Source organism: Theropithecus gelada, chromosome 18 (assembly GCF_003255815.1).
Source record: "Theropithecus gelada isolate Dixy chromosome 18, Tgel_1.0, whole genome shotgun sequence".
In the NCBI taxonomy this organism is placed as follows: Eukaryota; Metazoa; Chordata; class Mammalia; order Primates; family Cercopithecidae; genus Theropithecus; species Theropithecus gelada.
In genome coordinates this window covers 8,103,749-8,115,133 of record NC_037686.1, presented here as the reverse complement: position 1 = coordinate 8,115,133, position 11,385 = coordinate 8,103,749, and the positions used below count along the sequence as shown (strand labels likewise).

General features: G+C 40.7%; 1 protein-coding gene across 6 annotated transcripts in view; it reads right to left on the bottom strand.

Annotated features, from left to right (window-relative positions):
- Window positions 1-5,263: 5,263 nt before the first annotated feature.
- ZBTB14 (zinc finger and BTB domain containing 14) overlaps window positions 5,264-11,385 on the bottom strand; it is a 12,550-nt gene continuing 6,428 nt past the window's right edge. For 2 of the 6 annotated variants that reach the window (XM_025365690.1, XM_025365687.1), the window contains exons 2-4: window positions 10,153-10,182; window positions 9,435-9,518; window positions 5,264-8,090 (exon numbers count right to left, since the gene is read on the bottom strand). In XM_025365690.1, coding sequence (XP_025221475.1) covers window positions 6,744-8,090; window positions 9,435-9,437 — 1,350 coding nt within the window. In that variant the 5' untranslated portion in view covers window positions 9,438-9,518; window positions 10,153-10,182 and the 3' untranslated portion in view covers window positions 5,264-6,743. Of the gene's footprint in view, window positions 8,091-9,434; window positions 9,519-10,152; window positions 10,183-10,972; window positions 10,996-11,385 lie in introns of those variants that run through there. The other 4 variants (XM_025365686.1, XM_025365692.1, XM_025365691.1 and 1 more) reach the window with 3 other exon arrangements.

Sequence of the window (11,385 nt, the reverse complement as noted above, 5' to 3'; positions counted from 1 at the left end):
TCAAATCGTAATCTTTTATATTATAATTTTAGAAAGAGCCGAAAGCTTTATATAAATGAAATAAATAGATCCTATATGTACTTTAGGATTCTATTTCAGGTTGCTTGTAATTCAGTCACCAGAATCACAGAACCTAGGTTTGAGCTCTTGTTTTTTTTAAGTCTTCAAAATGAGAATAGTAATACCTATTCATAATATTGTAAGCTACCTTAATGTATACTGTAAAGCACTCTGCAGATGTCAGAGATTAATTAGTATACAGTTCAATTCTACTGTATCACCAAAGTTAAAATTGTTTTCTGTATATAATGTATTATTTTTTTAAAGCCCTATGACTTTGTAACTCCCAGAAGTTTGGGAAAATAATGATTATACACCATCTAAAATTAATTTACCCCTACTATTTTTCATTTCTCTTTTCTCAACCCCACATTTTATTACAGGGTATCAAGACTATTAAATGTAACCTCGTTTACACTAATGCCAATTGATCCAGTAGCCTTCCAATCTGGTTAATATTTCCGGTTTTGTATTGGCTGGAAGATTACAGAAACAGAATAGCCAAAACATTACACATACTTTAAATTAAATTAAATGTAAACAGCCTAAGAATGAAACGTAATACAGTTTCCCAAATGTCAAACTTCTAGACATCTCTGTCATCCTATTTGAAGTCAGTAATATTTTAAATCAATTATATCTGATTTTAAGGCTGAATTTCTTATCTATCCCAGAAAGTGAATTTCTCTTCTGGAATAACAAACAAGAATGGTGTACACGGGGCAGTGAATCATTTGCGTTTTGGCAGAAATTATGAACGATTATGCAACCCGCCTAAGGTGGTGACACGGCCTGAAAACAATGGAGGTAGAATCTGAATCCAAGTTTTCTAACACCTTTCAGAGAGAGAAAGGGGGTGAGGAGAGTATAGGTAGAGAGATCTCATAACACAGAAGACCATTTCTACATAGGCCTTTACATAAGACCATTCTTACCTTGGCCCCTGACTAGATGGCCTTTGGTCTTGTGGGCTTTGCTTGGCTCACCGCATAATGGAACATGTGAAGAAGGCTAACTGGTAGCTTTGTATCATATTGCAATTATCCATGACATTCTACCAGCAGTTTTTCATATTATGTAGGGGCAGCCTATACACCTGAAGCAAGGTAAAACAATATTGGTTTAGTATTAGCGCCCTGCATGGGAGACATCTCGGAGAAATAAAAATGTCAGGACCAATTTAGTACAGAGACATAGACAGCTGTCTGCATAAATGCCTCTCTTCCCCAGTGCCATCTGCCAAACAGCGGTCTGAACTCAGTAAGGACGTGTGCGGGGCCACAGCTGCACATTTTGTGGCTTGAGGCCAACAACACGGTCACTAAGGGCACAGGCTCTGGAGGCAGATGGACCTGCTTTCCCGTCCCAGCTCTGATGAGAATGATATTGGGCAGGATTTTTAACTTCTTTGAATCTTGGTGTCTTCACTAGCGGTAATGAGTACCTACCTCAGACTTGTCACAAAACATAGTGATTGTGTATATAGTGCCAAACCTGGCAAATATTCAACGTATACTAGGTTTTATTATTAAAATTCTAACCCCTCGACTATCTCTCCTGTGACTGAAGTTCAAAGTCAGTAGGAAAAAAAAAAAAAAAGTAATGACCATAGGAAGCTCCTGCCTTCCAGCTGAACACAGAAAATGAGTCCATTCAAAGTGAATTTAATAGCATAGAATGCCTTCTCAAAACTCTTATCAACATGACAAGCAGTAGCTGATCTAAAACTATCAGAAGACATATTTTGTCTTTTCAGATTTCCATTAGCTTGCTTGTTATCCTATCAAGACTGTCAACTTTAACTGGTCAGTGGGCACTAAGGGAACATCTGCGGACTCAGCCACTACTGGGCATAGCTCTATTTGCTCATGGTGCTTCCTCCCTTAAAACCATATTAACATCCTTGCCCAAAGTCACTGGGAGCCCAGGTTATCATCCTTTACTCCTCTCATTTTATTTGCATCAGTATCCTTCTTGAGGCAAGCATCTATTATTTTAAAGAAATATATCTTAGCCTCATATTACCATTCCTCTTGTTGAAATCCAGTATCACTGTTAGGGAAAAGGAGAATCATTCTATGGAAATGGCAATAATTAATAGATATTTTCCCAGTATACATTCCCAAAAGTCATTTAAGAATGTTTATATTGGCACCACTAACCCATGACAATTTATTAAAAATTCTTCCTTTCTAAAGTATGTTCCATGAACTGGATTAAAATACATAACATGGCGGATTTTTTTTTTTTTAATAGCAGTTTGTCTATTTGTGATCATTACGTTATTTGTAAATCCTTGTAAAACATTGTAAAACTTGAAAAGATAAGCATCCCACACTGGATAACTCCAGGAGGGCAGGAATGGTGCTGGTGTTGCTCACTGTTGCATTCCCAGCACATAGTCCAATGCCAGACACACACAAGGCATTCAATGATTTGTTGACGGATATACTTTAATCTTAGGCTCTAAAAAGTACTTCTGTGTAAGTTTAGTAGAAATATCCCCCAAAGAAGAGCAGAGTGACTCAGCAAACTGTTATTCCAGAACTAAAAGGAAAAAAGGATGGAATTAATGGATGTAGTCTAGGCCCCTTTGGGGAGAAAGCAACAGATCACCTTGGAATTAACTAGAAAGGGAACAGTTGGGTGCAGCCTGAAATGCACCCCATTTTAGAAAAGCATCCTATAAAAATATATTAATGTATGATTTCACGTATGAGATTCAAAAGCCAGCTTTCAAAATTGCAATTCTGGTTCTGCCATTCTGGTTCTGCCATCACAGATGTTCCCAAAGAAGAGCAGGGAGCCATCCAAAGAGGCCAGTGTTTACACCAACTACATTCCAATGATTAACTTTAGAATGCACAAATTATGGGAAATTACAAAACCAAAGACAACATTTAGACAAATATACAAGTTTGTTAAGACTTGTATATACATTTTGTAAGAGCCACAAACGGATCGAAGCTTACAGAAATACTAAGATAAACACAGTGTCTGTAGACATTTTCAGTTAATAACACTTAATAAGGTCTAGGTCTACAGCTCAGGGCCAATGATGGTAGGACTGAGAGACGCCAAGGGTAAGAGAGAACTTCAATTTTGCTTCTGTCTGCTCCATTGGGAATGCTCTTTAGGAAACAGGGAACGTTTAGTGAACCTAAAAAGTGTGGATGCTGGGGTTAATGTTTCTTCCTGGCCATCACATTAATCCTCAGTGGGCTGTGAGACAGAAATACTTACTATTATTTTAGAGATGGTGAAACTGAGGCTGAAGGCAGTTAAGAACTTGTCTGAATTTACAGTTACTGAGAGGCAGAACCAGGATCCAAATCTAAGTTTGTCTTGTAAAGTCTTTCCACTAAACCTCACCTCCTCATTATACTGAAAAGATTTAAACGAATATTGGTAAGTGGGAACATCTTTTGAAGAGATCATAAAAACACCCAACTGCTAAAATCTGTCACAATCCAGATAAATTATACCCAGGGCCTCTGAGATGAGATCAGTGTGGCGACCTCTAAGGAATCATGGATAACAGGTGATGGAAAAACATTTTCAAAAAGAACATGTAAGACCAGACTGGGAAGGGGCACACTCACTCTGATAGCTGGGGACCAAACTGCTTCTGCCTTTGCATCTCCAGAATCCAGCCCAGTGCCTCGCATATGATGCTCAACACAAGTTAAGTAGGCAACATGCTATCTTTACATACCTGAAGGAGATGCAGGATTAACCCTATTGTAAATAGTTTCCAGGGGGAGAGAGCTCCAGTTATAAGAGGGTACGCAAAAACAGAGGCAGACTTCAAAGGAAAGTGAGAGCTTTCCATTCTCTTTCCTGGAACAGCTTTCTGCCTCCACCTAGGACTCAATCCTACACCACAATCCTTACTATGTGCCAGCTCTACTACAATTGCACCATAAGGCTTGCTACTCTTGAGAACAAACCACTAATAGCATTAATACGTGACAACGAATCCCACCTTCCAAATGACTTACAGATAACTATACAAAATAACCCTTTAAGCTGGAAACTACACAAATTTGCATCATTTTCCCTCCTCTCAATCTTTTTTTCCTAATAAAATAGGGTGAATTTGTTAGTATCAACCTCACTTGATGGCGACCTCTGCACTTTCTAACCATTCTAAATTAGTGATCAAGTTAATGGCCGGCAAATTACTTTACATTTAAACTTCCTAAATTTCTCTTCCTCAATCAGTGCCAATACAATGCAAATTAAGCACAAAAGCTAACATCAAGTTTGCAGCATTCTCTGTAAAAACAGAAAAAAGTCAATGATTTCTAAGTAAAGGTAGTAATGTTGACATTTAGACTTGACCTTCCTCTTACATTACAGATTCAGAATAACCACATTTCAGAATTAACTCCCTACGGTGTTGGAGGTAACCCTGAAGACTCTTAACACGATGGCTTCACTAGGCAGGGGACTACCAAATCGAGCCAGGTGTAGCGAGGCAGTGTTACTGACCAGGACCCAGCAGACAGGAGAGCTGCCGTGTTAGGATTCTGATGCCACCAAAAATATACAAAGGAAACAGGTGCCCTAACATACATACAAACCCAGTACCGGTGGTAGAAATAACACAAATACATTTCTCATGCAAAATAGGCTAAATAATAAATATTTGCATCACATAGACTGCTGAAAACTAACCTTTCTTTTTGGGGGTTACCACCATGACTATGTGGTTTCAATGGAGGTTAATATCACATGTTTAACTTCAACTCTGTAAAGCCAGGATGAAACTAGCATAGAAAATACATTTTGGTAGAAATCTGGGTATGTGGAAGGTTGCTAGGAAAAAATGAAAAGAGGAATGATAGTATATTTTCTTTTATATACAAAAAATGAAGACCCAAGATACGGTTTGTTGAAGTAGCTATCAACAAGATGTTAAAATTATTTTTCCTTTGCTTTGGTTAAAACAGCCTAGGAACGGCAATCAGTTCCCCTTCTATAAATAGCATAAAAACACAGTGACAGGACTACTTTTAGAACAGAATAAACAACTTTCAAGAAAAGAAATTAATTTTAAGTAAAATTAAACATTGTACCAATAATTAAAAATTTTAAAAAGGTAGCATCATCATCCTAACATCTTGGGCATAACATATACACCAATTAAAAAAAATAAAATTTCTTTCACGATAGAATTACAGGTGTTAATGCAACAAGCTATCAAGTGAAATTACTTTAATATCTTTTAAAAAAATCCTAGCAATGAAAAATGAATTGAAAAATTGACATTTTCTACAATTCTACATATTGTAAAATAATTGACTAATACTTTACAGAACACAATTCAAACTATTGTTGGCATTTCAGTATATTCCTAAAGATGGTTAAAAGAACATTTAGTATACCAAAACTGGAACAGAGTTTATAATTCTCATTTATGGTTATGAAGAGGCAATCAACTTCTATTTAAAACTGTAACCAGTGATGAAATATACTTCGAAAACATAAACATTTGGTCTGACAATCTTTAATATTTGTTAAAAACAGTCTGATGTTTGCTGCTGATGGAAGTTATTTTAATGCAATGTGCAAAAAAAGTGCAGCTGTCTACTTTTTACTTGAAATACATAAGACCAACACTACTATTTACACACTTAAAAGATTTTAAATTTATTAATTTAAGTAAGCATACTGCATCTCCTTTATGGATAAATCACGTGCCCCAGAGAGCCCCAAAGCTTGATGACATTCTGTAAAGTTACACAAATGTATCTGAAGAAGTTATCTGTTCTTGTCCTAATTTTGATTCTAAATAAAAATCCAATTTCAAAATCAATTAAGATTTTAATCTAGGAAATCTTGGGATTGTTACACATGTAAAAAACCTTATCTCTGAGATCCTTTTCTATTCTTCTTACCACGGGTCCACTCAAATCCCAGCTGGTGTGGAGTGGCACTGCCCCAAATAAGAGAAACCTAACAGCTTGGCCCCAAGACCCCCCACCATCCTGGTGGGTTTGCTTGGCCTTTAGGACATGTGACTATAGCTTCTGGGGTAGGTACAGGGCAATCAAGATTGAGAAAGAAACACTTCAGCAAAGCAACCATTATTTGTCCACAAAAACAGTGAAAAACAGTGATATAAAATGAACAAATCAAATATAAATCTAATGCCATTCTGCATTTCCAGAACTTTTTTTTATATTTGCGCAGTGTTCTTGGTCAACCACTCACCAATTTTCTGCGTCTATCTGAAGTACTTTTATTAAGTTATTAAAACTGCTTGTTTGACCCTAAGTCACATAGAATTGTGATGATTAGGAAATCAATTTACTTATTACTCTGTGCAGGGCACCTGCCAGGGTGGTGAGTGTAAAGGAATTAAAAATGGAAGTCTCTCACTTCTAAACTGGACACAGGAGTTCTCAAATTAAAATAAAAAAAAAAAAGGGGGGAGAGGGTGCTTACTGGCAACATTAATACTAGACACCAGACAAGACAGTGAAACAGTTTGGTCAGAACTGAGGAACATCATTTCCTTGAAAGTCTTAAAAATACCTAACCAAGCACTGCCTGAAGTCCAGTGAGTACAATGTTCCATACGTTTCCACAAAAATATAGTAACTGGCATTCACTCATTATGATCCACATCATCTCAGTCTCCACTTCCCAGGCAAAGTGTCCCTGTCCCACTGCCTCTAGCTACAGGCTATCGTTTCCAGCTGCTGCTCTGCTTCTGCAGCCATCGCTGCCGCCTGCAACTGTTCTGTCTCGCTCTGGATGGCACTGGGGGTAACCTGCTTCCTTTCACTGTGCATATTGTTCTCATGCCTTTTCAGATCAGACGCCTTGGCAAATGCCTTGGTGCAGGAGCCACACACAAAAGGCTTTTCCCCTCTGTGTCTTCTTTCATGATCCTTGAGGTGAGACTTGTGTTTGAAGGCTTTGTCACACATGTGGCACGCAAACGGTCTTTCATTACTGTGAACTCTCTCATGCTTCTTTAAGTCTGGGGCACGGATAAATGATTTTCCACACACCTCACAGCTATAGGGCTTATATCCCGTGTGGATTTTTAGGTGTTCTTTCAGGTGGGCCTGTGTGGTGAAACCTTTTGTGCACATTTCACAAACAAATGGCCTGTCCGCTGTGTGGAGTTTCTCATGCTTCCTCAATCTGCCTTCATCAGAAAACGTCTTCCCACATGCCTGGCAGGCAATCTGCTCCCGATGGTGACCATAAAGCAAATACTCAAACTTCATGTCACTGGCGGCTGTTGTCCAGCCTGGTGTCTGTTCATCTTTCACTTCACTCATCCCATCATTAAATGTTAAGGCTTGAGGGGTCTGGGACCCCAAGTCTTTTGATTCTGGGGTCTCCATGGATTCTACTTCCTGGCCGTAGCAATTGACCTTCCGCACTTCCTCACTCCCCAGCTCTTTCAGGATCGCTTCCTGAACCCTGAGCGTTGTGGTGGGTGACTTGCCGTCCTCCTGACTCGGGGGCGTGCCTTCTACTGTATCATCAGAAGGACTGTCATCCTGATCCCCGATTTCCTCTACATCATCATCCTGGGTGTCAGCAGCATCTCCAATGGGGCGATTTATTTTGAGGCAATACTTACTTTTGGACTGACCATTGTTTTCATCGGGACTGGACACATCACGCTTCTGAGAACACAGTTTATCCAAAAATCGGATACCAAGAATCTGACCCGATGACATCATTAAGTTAACATCTTCTTTTTTCACGGAAATCTTTGCTGTGTACATGTAGTTCAGGACCTCTTCAAATATATCAGAACGAAGAAAATCTATTTCTATGACTGAAGAACTATCAACCTCAAGCTTCTTGAAAAGCTTTTTAAAGTAGGTGCTGCAGGCAGCAAGAACACATCTGTGTGCTCTGAATTTCACATCCTCAACCACAATAGCAATATCACAAAATTCTCCTTCCAGGCGCTGTTCATTTAGTGTTTTCAGAAACAGAGTTTTATGATCATCGTCATTATATTTAATGGTTTCAGACATACTGATGAAAAACTCCTACAAAAAAAGAGAGAGTTTCGTAATTACAAATAGTACTTGTCCATACAGAGAATACAGTCACATTTTCATTTCCTGGTCAATCTATGGAACCTAACAATTTCAGAAAGTCAGTGTTAACAGTGGTCTTTGAATATGGGTAGAAAAGACTGATCCCAACTCAAGGATCTCCATATTGTTACTCTTATTCATCTTCAATTCACTATTTGCCTAGTTATATCCCAGGCATTGTTCTATGTGCTTTCCATGTTTTAATTAATTTAATATTCAGGTAACCTCATGAGGCACATATCACTATCCTCATTTTATAGACAAAATTAGAAATCTGCCCAATATTCTATAGCTATTTAGTAAAGAGCTGGGACTTAAACGCAGACAATCTGGCTACAAAACCAGTGCTTCCTGACAACTAGAGGCAATCAAATAACTCAAACTCAAGGTTTAAGAAACAGGTTCAGGCTGGGCGCGGTGGCTTAAGCCTGTAATCCCAGCACCTTGGGAGGCCGAGGTGGGCAGATCACGAAGTCAGAAGTTCAAGACCAGCCTGGCCAACATAGTGAAACCCCATCTCTACTAAAAATACAAAAAACTAGCCAGGTGTGGTGGTGTGTGCCTGTAACCCTAGCTACTCGGGAGGTTGAGGCAGAAGAATCATGTGAACCCAGGAGGCGGAGCTTGCAGTGAGCTGAGATCGCGCCACTGCACTCCAGCCTAGGCGACAGTGTGAGACACTGTCTTTAAAAAAAAAGAAACAGGTTCAAGGGAATGATCCTCTAGTCCTGTATGTTGCACCTACTCTTATTCCATCTACTCTATGGAGGATTCAGCAAAATAATAAATTGTGTTATACCTCCTTGACAGAAGGAAAAAATCACTATCGCAGAACTAGAGAGGAACACTACTGCCAAGATATCCCATTGAGTGTTGTGTTCTACTTTTTCCACAGCACTTTTGGGCCACTTCTAAATGAAGGTCAAAGTTTAATCTGACCTTAAGAGAATCAGATGACATTTGGGAAGTGGTTTTGTTGTCTCCAGATGCCAATCTACCGGCATCCAGATAAAAGTGCCATCAAACACCAGATGTACATACTTGAGAAGTGCTGAGAGTATTTTATAACCAAAAATTTGGAACTGGCATGAAAGATCTCTGTCATCATGTTAAAAAACTGATCATCTTAAAGCATTCTCTATGTTTCCTTTTTAAAAACTTTGTTTTACTTTTATTCGGCAAAGTATTTTCCCCCAAAGAGAAGTGTTCATGCACAATCAGAATTGGTAGATATATTTTAAAGCAAATGCCAAGTCATTTTCATCAAGATTTAATATCCAAAGTTATAGTTACCATGAACAACTCAGGCTAGTATCTTAATGCCTTAAATGCCAAAATCTTCAGATCAGAGTAACTCTGATCAGGAGCACGCCAGACCTACAGAGGAAAGGACAAACAAGAATGAGGTAGGATCTTCCGGTATCCCAAATCCTAAACCAAGAATTGATTTTTTTAAAAGAAACTTTCTTGTTCCCTCTCTTGTGCATTTTCAGGTTGGGCAGGTAGGTGGCTGGCACATCAAGTGCAGTTCTGAACAGATATGGACTAGAACAGGTAAGGGCTGTAGCACTCGGGCATAAAGGGGCTGCGCCCTAGGTACTGGAAGGAGGGGTTGGAGAACCATTAAGAGATTTCTCCTCACACACTAAGCCCATGTCCATATTTGTACAGTTGTTGATGGCTACACAGATACAGAAAAAAACAAGTGCACCGTGCCCCCTTCACTCATCCCATTTCCCGCTGGGTATGTTAGCCCTCTACATTTTTCTCTAGGCTCATATAAACCTGTAGAAGTATATACCTTTATAAATAAAGCTACAGAAGTACATAAACCCAACAGGTAACATGGGAGGAGAGGGAACAATGACTGCTTTTTCTTTCTGCACCTGTGTGATGTATGAACAGTACACACATTTGTCTTTAAGACTGTATTTGAGAAATCCAGGTGTTGTTACCTCTATCCCTACAAGGGTGAAAGAATTTTAGCTTTTTTGTGAGTTTTAACTCTTACCGGAAGAACTCCATCCTGCAGACCCATATCCTGAAAAACAAAAAGTTTCCTCTACTGAACAGTGACCACACAGATAAGTGTTTGGTGTGGTAGGAGCAAAGGACTGGGCTGTAACAGTCTCAACACAAAAACCGTGGAACAAGGCTCCAACTCGGAGACCAACACCTTGAAACCCATAAGCTCCTTCTAAAGAAAAGTCAACGCACTGAGCTGCCCAGCGTAGAAGCGGGATGTCTCATCTGAAGTTTGAGGTTAGGCAACATTCCCAAAAGACGATTTTGAGTTGATCATTCTACGTGCTTCTGCCTCACTATTCCCTAGAAGCACCCAGGCCTGTAGTCATCCAGAGACTAGGCACCCCATGCAAAAACCTTACTATTGTAACACTTACTACTGTAGTCACTAACTCGTCCTAGGGCTTGGGGGATAAAAGTGCATGGGACCAGGGAGAGGAGTGGCCTTAGAGTAGCTATGACAACGTATCAATGTGTGTTTTTTTTTTTGTTTTTTGTTTTTGGCTAGTGTGTACTTGGCCACCCACCCCTCTCCCCGCTCTCTAAGGAGACCATGTGTGTCCATCACGGCCTCCTCCCCGCCCCGCCCCCCTTGCCATTGAGAGGTTCCAATCGCTAAGTTCAGGTAAGTCAAAACTGGAAGACAGCTGTTGCCAGCATCTGTGTAGGCACATGTAGGAAAAGACGTAGCCCCAATACCACCTTCACAATAAGGCTGCCCCTTCCTAATTGCTCTCCAAACTGCGGGCGCGCTGAGCCGCGTTACAGTGCAGGGAGCCGGGCTTCCCGCAAAGCCAAAAACTTACATAAGCAGCTGCAGCCGCCTCCCCTGCCCCGGACAGCCCGACAATGGCGGCTGCACGACTTCCTTGTTGCAAGCTTGCAACTTCGGAGTGGGGAGGAAGCAGGGAGCTAAGAGCAGACCCAAGGAGCCCTCAAGGCGTATCGAGTCCTCGCTCTCAATTTCTTTGAGGCTGGGAGGTGGGGAGTGGATGAGGCCGTGTGCACTCCTTCCCAGACAAAAGCTCCCAGCCTGGGAGCCAGGTGGTGAAAGGGCCACTTTCCCTTTCACAATCAGACATCGAGCGCAGACTCGGGACCGCGGCTCGGAGCGCGCAAGGAGGGACTGCGGCCCGCGGCGGCCCCGGCGGCGCGACGAGCGGGAGCGGGCGTGCGGCCGGCTCCGCAGCCCCGCGCCGCGCCGCGCCCCGCTCCGCCC